The sequence below is a fragment of the Bos taurus genome, chromosome 22, assembly GCF_002263795.3.
Source record: "Bos taurus isolate L1 Dominette 01449 registration number 42190680 breed Hereford chromosome 22, ARS-UCD2.0, whole genome shotgun sequence".
Taxonomy (NCBI): Eukaryota; Metazoa; Chordata; class Mammalia; order Artiodactyla; family Bovidae; genus Bos; species Bos taurus.
In genome coordinates, this window is record NC_037349.1 from 55,808,336 (window position 1) to 55,821,961 (window position 13,626).

The window sequence follows — 13,626 nt, forward strand, 5'->3', positions numbered from 1 at the left end:
TGACTCCTTCTCTCAGAGTGCCTCCTAGAACTGGCTACAGCCAAGGGAGCTGCCTCTTTCCAAAGACTGGAAAATGCAGGGGTTTGAAGGCCTGGCCTCCTTCCTCCAAGTGGGGATAGCTCAGAAGAGCCATCAAGTTCCACGGTGCCAGCACACGATCAATCAGATGATGTCTTCATTTCAAAACTCCCCAAACCTGATCCTACACAACTGGTACCAAGAGTAGTCCTAGAAAGCATACTCTTCAGATGGCGCGTTGGAGCTGTCCCGATGGAGAAGGCCAGGTGGAAGTCTCTGAAGCTGCCATTCTCACCCTCTGGTCAAAAGAGCAATGAAAAAAGAAAACCACATCCCAGGAGAAATGGCAAAGATTGATGTCACACGTAGACCTAAAGGATACAGGGTGCAATGTTTCACTGTATATGTCAACCTGGCTGGGCTACAAGGCCCAGTTACTCGGTCAAACTTTAGTCCAGATGTTACTGTAAAGGCATCTTTTTAGATGCAATTCACACCGAAGCCAGCAGACACTGAATAGCAGAAGACCCCCTTTAATGTGGACAGACCTCATCCTGTCAGTTGAAGACCTTGTGAAGAAAGACTAAACTTTCCTGAGGCAGAAGGTCTGCCTCCAGACTGCCCTTGGACTCAAGAGAACAGCAGACTCGTCCCTGGGTCTCCGGCTTGACCTGCAAATTTCAAACTTGCCGACCCTCACAATGCAGCGAGCTAATTATTTTGTGTCATCTCATGTTGGTCCACTACATCAAGGACACGTTGCTGCTGTCACCTGGTGAGTAGTGAGGGGCAAGGACAGTGGTGGCCTTGGTAGCTGTATGCACTCCAAAGGGTAAAAGAGGAACTCCATGAAGTCTGAGGAGCCCAACGTAGCAGGGAAGTCTTCAGGGGTCAAGAGATCTGGAGTATGCTGGGACATCCTCGCCAAAGTAAAAACAACTGAGGAAATCTCTACCTCTCATCACTAAGGAAGAAGTGCGCTGACAGGCCTCTTCAGGTTTCGAGGGAAAATAAGGCAGACATACAACAAGAACAGAATGCGATATATATATATATGAAAAAAGAACATTCAGAGGAAAATAAAAATTCAACAGATCTGCTGGAAGATCAATTCAAAAAATTATTCTGGAAAGCAGAACAAAAAAAAATAAAGAAACAGGAATGAGGGGGAAAAAAACCAGACAAGGAGGTCCAACAACTAACAGGAATTCTAGAAAAAAAATGAAGACAATGGATATGAAGGAATGGTAGAAGAGAATTTCATTACAGAAATGAAAAAATCATTTCCTAGAATTGAGCATCGTGCATTTCCAGAACAGAGTCACAAAGTGCCAGAATAATATGAAAAAACCATGGGAATTTCCTGAAGGCTCAGTGGTGAGTGCACTTCCACTGCAGGGGGCACAGGTTCCATCCCTGGTCAGGGAACCAAGATCCCGCAAGATGTGTGGTGTGGCCGAGCAAAACACAATGATAGCAACAATGATGAAAAAGCATACACAAGGCAAAGGCAAATCATCATGAAATTTAAGAATACTGGAAAAAAAGGAAAAAACACTAAATAGTATCAGAGAGATAAAAGATCACATCCAAAGGATAGGGAATCTGAATACTGTTGGACCTTTCTTTTTTTTTTTAATATGTTGGCTGTGCCCCAGAGCATGTGGGACCCTAGTTCCCCAACCAGGGGTCAAATCCATGTAGGTCAAATCTCTGCATTGCAAGGTGGACTTTTAACCAGGGGACCACCAGGGAAGCCCCTGTTGGACTTTCTAGTGCAACAGAAGAAACTAGAAGAAATAAAGCCATGACTTAAAAAACTTCTGACGGAAAATTACTTCCAGCCTAGAATCTGATGTCTAACCTAAACTCATCCATCAGTTTAAGGGTAGAATTTCCAGATGTATAGGATCTCAAAAAATTTACCTCTTTCACAAGTACACATTTTAGTACTTAAAAGTATAAACTGTGAAAGAGGAAAAGTTCAAGAAAACCAAAAATTAGCAAAAGGAGAGGGGAAGAAATTCTCAGGTGATAATGAAACAAAGCTCCAGAGAAGAGCTGTGCAGCGTGTCTAGAAAGCACCCAGTCATGAAAGGAACGGGGGACTCAGGACTCCAGGAAGAATGTCCCCAGGAAAAGCAAGAAACAGAGAAAACACCTGATGTGTTTGTCTACAATGTAAGATGTTTCATAGATCTGTAGGAGAGTTTGAGGGTGAATTAGTTACAGGTATGTACAAAATACAAGACCTTCTAGAACCAACATCAAAAGAAGATGTCTTTTCCATCATAGGGGACTGGAATCCAAAAGTAGAAAGCAGGAGATAGCTGCAGGAACAGGCAAGTTTGGCCCTGGAGTACAAAATGAAGCAGGGCAAAGGTAAAAGAGTTTTGTCAAGAGAACACACTGGTCATGGCAAACATCCTCTTCCAACAAAATAAGACGACGACTCTATACATGGACATCACCAGACCGTCAATACCGAAGTCAGATGGATTATATCCTTTGTAGCCAAAGATGAAGAAGCTCTATACAGTCAGCAAAACCAAGATCTGGAGCTGACTATGGCCCACATCATCAGCTCCTTGTTGCAAAATTCAGACTTAAATTGAAGAAAGTAGGGAAAATCACTAGGCCATTCAGGTATGACCTAAATCATCTTTTATGATTATACAGTAAAAGTAAGAAATAGATTTAAGGGACTAGATCTGATAGACAGAGTGCCTGAAGAACTATGGACAGAGGTCTGTAACACTGTACAGGAGGTGGTGACCAAAACCATCCCCAAGAAAAATAACTGCAACAAAGCAAAATGGTTGTCTGAGGAGGGCTTACAAATAGCTGAGAAAAGAAAAGAAGCGAAAGGCAAAAGATAAAGGGAAAGATATACCCATCTGAATGCATAGTTCCAAAGAGTAGCAAGGAGAGGTAAGAAAGCCTTCCTCAGTGATCAATGCAAAGAAATAGAGGAGAACAACAGAATGGGAAAGACTAGAGATCTCTTCAAGAAAATTAGAGATACCAAGGGAACATTTCATCCAAAGATGGGCACAATAAAGGACAGAAATGGTAAGGAACTAGAAGCAGAGAGACTAAGAAGAGGTGGCAAGAACACATGGAAGAACTGTACAAGAAAGGTTTTAATGACCCAGATAACCCAGACCATGGTGTGGTCACTCACCTAGAGCCAGACCTTCTGGATGTGAAGTCAAGTGGGCCTTAGGACGCATTATAACAAACAAAGCTAGTGGAGGTGATGGAATTCCAGCTGAGCTATTTCAAATCCTAAAAGGTGATGCTGGTAAAGTGCTGCACTCGATATGCCAGCAAATTTGGAAAACTCAGAAGTGGCCACAGGACTGGAAAAGGTTGGTTTTCATTCCAATCCCAAAGAAAGGCAATGCCAAAGAATGCTCAAACTACTGCACAATTGCACTCATTTCACACGCTAGCAAAGTAATGTTCAAAATTCTCCAAGTGAGGCTTCAACAGTACCTGAACCAAGAACTCCCAGGTGTTCAAGGTGCATTTAGAAAAGGCAGAGGAGCCAGATATCAAATTGTCAACATCTGTTGGATCATAGAAAAAGCAAGAGAATTCCAGAAAAACATCCACTTCTGCTCCATTGACTACACTAAAGCCTTTGACTGTATGGATCACAACAAACTGTAGAAAATTCTTAAACAGATGGAAATACCAGACCACCTTACCTGCCTCCTAAGAAATCTGTATGCAGGTCAAGAAGCAACAGTTAGAACCAGACATGGACCAACGGATTGGTTCAAAATTGGGAAAGGAGTACGTCAAGGCTGTATATTGTCACCCTGCTTATTTAATTTATATGCAGAGTACATCATGAGAAACGCTGGGCTGGATGAAATACAAGCTGGAATCAAGACTTCTGGGAGAAATATCAATAACTTCAGATATGCAGATGACACCACCCTTATGGCAGAAAGTGAAGAGGAACTAAAGAGCCTCTTGATGAAAGTGAAAGAGGAGAGTGAAAAAGCTGGGTTAAAATTCAACATTCAAAACACTAAGATCATGGCATCCCATCCCATCACTTTCTGGTAAATAGGGAAACAATGGAAACAGTGACAGACTTTATTTTCTTGGGCTCCAAAATCACTGTAGATGGTGACTGCAGCCATGAGATTAAAAGATGCTTGCTCCTTGGAAGAAAAGCTATGACAAACCTAGACAGCATATTAAAAAGCAGAGACATTACTTTGCTGACAAAGGTCCGTCTAGTCAAAGCTATGGCTTTTTCAGTAGTCATGTAGAGATGTGAGAGTTTGACCATAAAGAAGGCTGAGCACCGAAGAACTGATGCTTTTAAGCTGTGGTGCTGGCAAAGACTCTTGAGAGTCCCCTGGACTGCAAGGAGATCAAACTAGTCCATCCTAAAGGAAATCAGTCCTGAATATTCATTGGAAGGACTGACGCTGAAGCTAGAGCTTTAATACTTTCATCATGTGATGTGAAGAACCAGCTCATTGGAATAGACTCTGATGCTGGGAAAGACTGAGGGCAGGAGGAGAAGGGGGTTGGCAGAGGATGAGATGGTTGGATGGCATCACTGACTCAAGGCATGTGAGTCTGAGTAAATTCAAGGAAGCTCAAACAGTGAAGGGCAGGGAAGCCTGGAGTGCTGCAGTCCATGGGGTCGCAAAGAGTCAGACATGACTTAGCAACTGAACAACAACAATGAGAAAACCAAGAAAGTCAGAACAAATGGACTGATTAACTCCAAGAAAAACAAAGTTGTACAGGAAACTAAATTTCACAGTAGTATATCTCAGCAATGAAAAAAGCCAGTTGTCCTAATAAAGTAAATACTGACTATTAATTTAAAATTATATAATAATTATTATACATGCATGCTCAGTCACCTCAGTTGTGTCCAACTCTTTTCAATTCCATGGACTATAGCTGTCTAGGCTCCTCTGTCCATGGGATTCTCCAGGGAAGACTACTGGAGTGGGTTGCCATGCCCTCCTCCAGGGGATCTTCCTGATCCAGGGCTCGAACTCGGGTCTACTGCATTGCAGGTGGATGGATTCATTTTCCCAGATGGACCATCTGGGAAGCCCATGTAATAACTATATATGGAGCATAGGTGAGTGGTGGTGGGGAGAGACAGGGAGAGAAAGAGATAGACCATGAAAGAGTGTGTGTGTGTGGATGGAGTGCATGAGAGTAAAAAAACCTCACGTTCCATAAAAAGATAACAAAAAAAGTACAAAACTTTTTTAAAAATCAATAAATAACAGTCAAGTCATTTTACTTGTAAATATGGAAGTAAACACCAGAAGAATCAGTGAAGGAGATGAGACCAGTTGCTCTGGGAAGTAGCACAGACAAGTAGGAAGCTGTGCAGCACAGAACTGCTGTTTTTTGTTCAAAACCTTGGGGTATCACCTGGGTTTTAAAGTGTGCAGGCATCACTTTGAGAAAAGTAAAAATTAAAAACAAAAAACCTCAATCTAAAGCAAACACGGAAAAATCTGTTAAACTGAGTGGTGGGTTTTCTGGGCATTCATGGTGTATTCTCCAATGTTACATTCAAAATAATTCCTAGTTTTTAAAGTTGCCTTTCAGTTCTAGAAATACCATTAATTTGTTATTCAACATGATATTAATTGCTTGTATTAGTTGGAAAAGAAAGAGCATTAAAAAAGTAGAATGGTGTTATCTTAAAGATAAAAAAACCATGAATCTTATAGTTAAAAAAATCTTAAATCCAAGTTACATTTCTCAAAGGAGGGGCTCTTCTTTATTTTCAAAAAATTTAGTATTTTTTTACCTTGAAAGAAAGTTTTGTCTGCTATGTCAAAAGAAAAGTCCCAAGACACAATACATATAACAAGTGGGGGAAAAACAAGCTTCAGAATAACATATATGAATACATTTATGTAAAATAAAACCAAATGAAAAAGACCAAGCCACTTCCTACATGTCTATACATGTACAAATACACACAGAAGCGCATGCAATGAGATCTGGAAGCAAACACACCAACCTGTGAATAAGACTACCTCTGGGAGGCAGATGGGTTTGGAGGAGAAGAGAAGGTAATTTCAGAGTTTGCTTCTATTTGTTTCTGATTAATAATTAATATATGTAGCAAGAAGTTCAAATGGCAAAAAGGTACACACGGTGAAGACCGGCCCCCACCCGGCTCATGTCAGCCCCTGGCCCTTCTCCGGAGGCAGCCTCCTGTCTGTCACTAGTTTCTTATGCGACCTTTTAGCCTTATTTCAAACACACAGAGAACACGTTTACACGCAAAACGCACTTTCTGTGAATAGTTACCACACTGGTCATACTGCGCACTCGACTTTTCCCCTTAAACGGGCTCCTGCCTCAGGACGGACCCGTGATGTCCCACCGACCGCTCACCTCCAGGCTGCCCTGCTGGGCCTTATACACCACCTGGGGGCTCTCCTGCAGAATGCTGCCGTACAGCTCCCGGAAGTGGGCCATGTTGGGCTTCACGATATTCAACACTTTTGCCTTATCCTCTCCAACCACCATCCGAAAGTCACCTGGTTAAAATAAGCACAAAACCAGTTTCGCACTGCGACTTCAGAGTCTGCCCTGTGGACTGCAGGCCCCCAAATGACCTGTGAACCAAAGCCCCCCAGCTGACAGTGCACCAGGTCAGCCTGGCAGGATCTCTCACTCGAAACACTGGCTTTTTCACCTTCAAGACACGAACACAGCAGCCCAGGAATGCAGGCACTTGTTTTGGGGAAAATAGAGCCTCTCAAACAACAAAGCCCTTTAGCCAGTTAAAATATACCGAAGTACAGAAGGAAGTCACCCTGACAGTTAATATGCACTTGTTTTTCCAATGCACAAGCTTCTCTATTTATAAACTTTCATCTTGTTAACAAAACTCTGCCTGTGACCAATCAGAGATGGGGGTTGTGTGTTATCTCATCCTTGGTGCTGCTCACTCAGCTTGGCCCTGCCTACTGCATTTGTATGAGGGCTTTTGAGGTACTCTGTGAATATAAATAACCTTATTATATTTGACAAGGACACAGATTACATGTAAGATGAACTTTAAAGCAGATATAACTTTAAAAAGTTGCAAGTGGTGAACTGCTGATCTAGAGAAGCAAGAGGCAACAAGGCCTCCTCCTGGGGACAGAGGTGCTGATGGCCACCCTCCTGAGGAGCTCATTCCGCCCATGATTATTCCGCTGCTGGTCAGGGCCATCTTGGTGTCCTCCGTCCAGCCCGTCAGCACCAGCCTGCTATCCAGCAGGCCAGAACCACCGCAGGCCCTACAGCCAGTCACCCGTGGACAAGTCCGGACCACCTGCAGGCCAGCAGCCACAGGCAGCTCCTGGGCCAGGGTGCAGCCTCGCCTATGCGCATGCCCAGAAGCCAGCCCTGCCTATGCGCAAGCCCAGAAGCCAGCGCAGCCCCCCAGAAGGGTCCATGCTGCCCATACAGGGGGCTCCCCTGGGACAGGGAGTCCTGGTGAGTGAAGGGGCATGCTGCTGGGCCCATAGGGCAGCTCCGACATCAGGCCATAATTGTTGGAAAAATTATCAGATACCCAACAGTAAGTATGTACCTCAGTGAAGAATAAAATACACTGGATTTTTAAGCTTCAAAGGACCGTGTGGAGACAAGCTTTGGAAAAGATTCATGGACAGCCTCTGGAACCTGACCTCTGTGAGATGAGGTGGGGACTGGTTAGGGCAGTGAGCTCGAGTGAGTCCTGTCCTCTCACTGCCCTAACGAGCCGCTCAAACACAGACGACAGCATTTTCTGTTTGTTTACACAATTACACACGAGGATGACTGCTAGTGAGAGGGTAGAGAAACTGGTTCTCTCACGTAATGCTCTTGACTCGTACACTGCTATAGTCCTTCTGGAAGCTGTGACTGACAAAGCTTCATCTCTGGAGAGCGAGCCCCAAGCCCCAAACCCAAACAGAGGCCAGGAGGTGAAGCTTGCTGAGGATCTGGGTCATCATCCTACCTCGTCTGCCCACACGGCCGTCCCCTCAGGTGGGCACTGCCGCCTCCCCACATGGCAGGAAGGGAACAGGAACACGGGGACGATGGAACCGGTCTGAGGTCTCCCAGGAAGCCAGTGAACACCCTCCACACACACAGCTCTTCACTGAAGCACAATTTCAGTTCAGTTCAGTCACTCAGCCGTGTCCAACTCCTTGCAACCCCACAAATCACAGCATGTCAGGCCTCCCTGTCCATCACCAACTCCCGGAGTTCACTCAAACTCACGTCCTTCGAGTTGGTGATGCCACCCAGCCATCTCATCCTCTGTCGTCCCCTTCTCCTCCTGCCTCCAATCCCTCCCAGCATCAGAGTCTTTTCCAATGAGTCAACTCTTCGCATGAGGTGGCCAAAGTATTGGAGTTTCAGCTTCAGCATCAGTCCTTCCAATGAACACCCAGGACTGATCTCCTTCAGGATGGACTGGTTGGATCTCCTTGCAGTCCAAGGGACTCTCAAGAGTCTTCTCTAACACCACAGTTCAAAAGCATCAATTCTTTGGTGCTCAGCTTTCTTCACAGTCCAACTCTCACATCCATACATGACCACAGGAAAAACCATAGCCTTGACTAGACGGACCTTTGTTGGCAAAGTAATGTCTCTGCTTTTTAATATGCGATTTACAACACTGAAATCCTGGCAGCAACCAAATGTCCCTCAACAGGGGAACAGTGCACCCACACCAAGCACAGACCATGGACTACCCACAATGACCAGGGACCACGGACCACCCACACCGACCACAGATCGGGGTGCACCCACACTGACCACGGATTGGGGCGCACCCACACCAACCGCAAACCACCCACACCGACCACGGACCACCCACACCGACCATGGACCACCCACACCGACCATGGACCAGGCCGCACCCACACCGACCACGAACTGGGGTGCGCCCACACCGACCACAGACCAGGGCGCACCCACACTGACCACGGACCACCCACACTGACCGGGGACTGGGGCGCACCCGCACCAACCGTAGACCAGGGTGCGCCCACACCAACCGTGGACCAGGGCTCACCCACTAAGAGTTACCGGAACCACACACAGAGATGGAAAATGACCATGGAATAATGTGCAGCTGAGAAGCCAGGACACAAAAGTACCAAAAGGAAACAACTTTGTAAAAAAACAAGACAAAAGACTATTTTTAAATGGTTATGTTTACTCTAATAAGAGACACATTTACTGTGGGCTCCTTAATGGCATGTGCTCCGCATCTGCTGTCTCATTTAAGGCTGCCAAGTCTGACAAGGAAGGTGCTGATTATCCTCAGTCTCACGGACGAGGACAAGGAGCAACAACCTGCCCAAGGCCCGGCCACGTCCCAGGATCAGGGCAGTGACATTTCAGGTGCTAACTTCACTTCACTCTGTAATTCTCCCCTGTAATTTCCCCCCTTTCCCTCACTTCTGTAATGCTGGCTCACTACCTCTAGCATTCTGAAGTAAGTTCACAGATGCACAGACATGCTGTCCCAGCAAATGTGAATGGAGAGGCAGCTGGGTTGACTTTGAATTGTGTATATACCCTCATGCTTTCATTCAGAGCCTATAAATGTTTTCTACTTCTCCCTGAAGGGATGAAATGTCGTCTAACTCTGAGTCTCACACAGCTGGCTCAGAATTGAAGCATCAGCGCACCACTGTTGAGATCTAAATATTTATGCCACCTCCTTACCTCCTGTACATTTAACAAACAAAAGCTCTTACATTTTAGACAGTAATTTTCTGAGAGAGGGACTATATTTTACCAAAATTTAAAGGCAGACGATCCAAACCCTCCCCAAACAACAACTGCCGGCCACGATGAAAGGAGCTGGGAAATATTAAGGACTTTGTGCAAACAGGGACCAAAGCGTATTCGTCCCTGTGACCCCGGCTCCTCACCTGCTGCCTGGCACATGAAGGCAGATCCATAAATGTCTGCTGAATTGGATTTCTCCCACTGCTGTGGAGCAGAACCAGCTCAGCCATGGGGAACAGCAAGCAAATGGGCTTATCACCCGCTGCTTCAGAACAAAATGAATAAAATTGTGGACACAGCATGAACCAGCATCTGATCCTAAGAATCAATTTTTCTTACCTCCACAGATACGCTCACAACAAAATACAGAGATTGAGGAAAAACTGACTGCTGACTTGTATTTTACGGGAGTTTAACTCTTAACTACCCAAGCCAGAGAACAGCCTGTCTAATGCGATGGCTAGACAAAAGGGTAATCTCTCCTTGACCTGAAGTAAGACAAATTCAGAGGCTTGTAGTCCATTTGGAGCTGGCCTGCTCCATGATTCCAGCACGTCCCCAGCAGTCAGGAACCTTATTAGGAACATAAGGGTGTGAGCGGAAAGGCCCGGCTCTCAGGTCTGGCCATATCCCTGGGAGACTGGGGGTGAGTTACTTAACCTTTCTCAATCAGCTTCCTTCTCTGCAACAGTCACACGAACCTCACAAGACTGCCTTTAGGTTTCAGTGATTAAGGTATCAGAGGATGCTCTGTCCACAGTGAGCAGACAGTACTGCTGTCATGATGTGTATATGGGAGGGGCAGGGCAGAGGGTGCAGGAAGCCCTGGGTTTCTACGACACTGGCAGGCTAACTTTCCCTCTTAGACGAACTGCCACACTCCTGTCATCTCCGTTCAGTAAATATCTGGGTGGCTTCTAAGTGCCGGGAGCTGTGCTGGACTCAGGGCATACAAAGATACAGACTCTGCCTCAAGCAGCAAGTGACATGAAAACAGCATTTCAGAGCAGGTTAGTGCCCAGGACTCGTGATGTGGGAGTGGTCAGGAATAGGAGCTCAAACTGGAAGCTGATATGTGCAACATAATATTCATTTTAAACAGGTTTTTCTTTTTTTTTGAGATATAATTCACATACCATATAATTCTTATATAAAGCACATAATTCTATGGTGGGGTTTTTTTGTTTGTTTTTTTTTTTTTTACTGTATTTACAGGGTTATGCAACCATCTAACTTTAGACCATTTCAGCCTCCTTAAAAGAAACCCTGTACCACCAGCAGTCACTTTTCTTCCCTGCTTTCACCCTCAGCCCCACACAGACTAATCCACTTTCTCTATATATAGATTTTCCTATTCTGAACACTTTATATGAGTGGAACTGCACAATACACGGTCTCTTGATTAGCATGATGTTTTTAAAGTTCATCATGTTGGAGCACCTATCAGTACTTATTCCTGTTTATGGCTAAATAATATTCCACTGGGTGGATGTACATTTTATATATCCATCTCTCAGTTGATAGGCATTTTGGGCCTTTTTTTTTTTTTTTATGAATAACCCTGCCCTGAACATTTGCATAAGTTTTTGTGTGGATATATATTTTCATTTGTCTTGGGTAGATACCCAGGAGTAGAATCGCTAGGTCACATAGTTGCTTTAATATTTTGAGGAACTGCCGAACTGTTTTTTCCAAAGTGGCTATGTTATTTACATTCCTTCAGCAATGTATGCAGGTCAATTTCTTCACAGCCTCATCAACACCTGTTCTCATTTGTATTTTGATCATAGGCTTTGGGTGTGAACTGGGGTCTAATGCTGCTGAGCACCTTTTCATGTGCTTATCTGCTATTTGTATGTAAAGTGGGCTTCCCTGGTAGCTCAGTTGGTAAAGATTCTGCCTGCAATGCAGGAGACCCTAGTTCAATTCCTGAGTCTGGAAGATCCACTGGAGAAGGGATGGGCTCCCACTCCAGTATTCTTGGGCTTCCCTTGTGGCTCAGCTGGTAAAGAATCCACCTGCAATGCAGGAGACCTGAGTTCATTCGATCCCTGGGTTGGGATGATCCCCTGGAGAAGAGAAAGGCTACCCACTCCAGTATTCTGGCCTGGAGAATTCCATTGATGGAAGAGTCCATAGGGTTGCAAAGAAATGAAGAATGCTGCTGAGCACCTTTTCATGTGCTTATTTGCTATTTGTATACTTCCTCTCAAAAAATAGTCTATACAAATCCTTTGCCCATTTCTATATTGGGTTACTTGTCTTTTGTGTTCTAAGAATTCTTTAAATATTCCAGACACAAGTTCCTTATCAGATAAATGATTTGCAAGTATTTCTTTTCATTTCATAGGCTGTCTTTTCACTTTCTTGATGGTTTTGTTTGCAGCATAGAAGTTTTAATTTTTATACAGTCCCATTTATCTACTTCTTCTTTTGTTGCTTTCGGTAGATATTTAAGAAAACACTGTATAATTCAAACTGACTCTTCTAAAAGTCTTATGGTTTTAGCTCTTATGTCCATGATCTGTGTGTGTGTGCTCAGTCACTCAGTTGTGTCTGACTCTTTGTAGCCCCAGAGGCTATAGTCCGTCAGGCTCCTCTGCCCATGAAATCTTCCAGGCACGAGTACTGGAGTGTGGTGCTATCTCCTGCTCCAGGGGGCTTTCCCAACCCAGGATCTAACCTGTGTTTCTTGCATCTCCTGTACTGGCAGGCGGATTCTTTACCACTAGTGACTCCTGTTGCTTCCTGACCTGCATATAGGTTTCTCAAGAGGCAGGTCAGGTGGTCTGGTATTCCCATCTTTTTTAGAATTCTCCACAGTTTATTGTGATCCACACAGTCAAAGGTTTTGGCATAGTCAATAAAGCAGAAATATATGTTTTTCTGGAACTCTCTTGCTTTTTTCATGATCCAGCGGATGTTGGCAATTTGATCTCTGTTTCCTCTGCCTTTTCTAAAACAAGCTTGAATACCTGGAAGTTCACGGTTCACGTACTGCTGAAGCCTGGCTTGGAGAATTTTGAGCATTACTTTACTAGCGTGTGAGATGAGTGCAATTGTGTGGTAGTTTGAGCATTCTTTGGCACTGCCTTTCTTTGGGACTGGAATGAAAACTGACCTTTTCCAGTCCTGTGGCCACTGCTGGGTTTTCCAAATTTGCTGGCATATTGCATGCAGCACTTTCACAGCATCATCTTTCAGGATCTGAAATAGCTCAATTGGAATTCCATCATCTCCACTAGCTTTGTTTGTAGTGATGCTTTCTAAGGCCCATTTGACTTCACACTCCAGGATGTCTGGCTCTAGGTGAGTGATCACACCATCATGATTATCTTGGTCTTGAAGATCTTTTTTGTACAGTTCTGTATTCCTGCCACCTCTTCTTAATATCTTCTGCTTCTGTTAGGTCCATACCATTTCTGTCCTTTATTGAGCCCATCTTTGCATGAAATGTTCCTTTGGTATCTCTAATTTTATTGAAGAGATCTCTAGTCTTTCCCATTCTGTTGTTTTCCTCTATTTCTTTGCATTGATTGCTGAGGAAGGCTTTCTTATCTCTTCTTGTTATTCTTTGGAACTCTGCATTCAAATGCTTATTCCTTTTCTCCTTTGCTTTACACTTCTCTTCTTTTCAAAGCTATTTGTAAGGCCTCCTCAGACAGACATTTTGCTTTTTTGCATTTCTTTTCCATGGGAATGGTCTTGATCCCTGTCTCCTGTACAATGTCACAAACCTCCGTCCATAGTTCATCAGGCACTCTATCTATCAGATCTAGTCCCTTAAATCTATTTCTCACTTCCACATCA

The 13,626-nt window shown here is 44.3% G+C and overlaps 1 protein-coding gene across 3 annotated transcripts in view; it reads right to left on the reverse strand.

The window, feature by feature from the left end:
- The window catches only part of TAMM41 (TAM41 mitochondrial translocator assembly and maintenance homolog), a 52,423-nt gene that overhangs the window by 13,392 nt on the left and 25,405 nt on the right, over positions 1 to 13,626 (reverse strand). For all 3 annotated transcript variants that reach the window (XM_005223059.5, NM_001079774.1, XM_024982645.2), the window contains 1 exon segment: positions 6,427 to 6,572. In XM_005223059.5, coding sequence (XP_005223116.1) covers positions 6,427 to 6,572 — 146 coding nt within the window.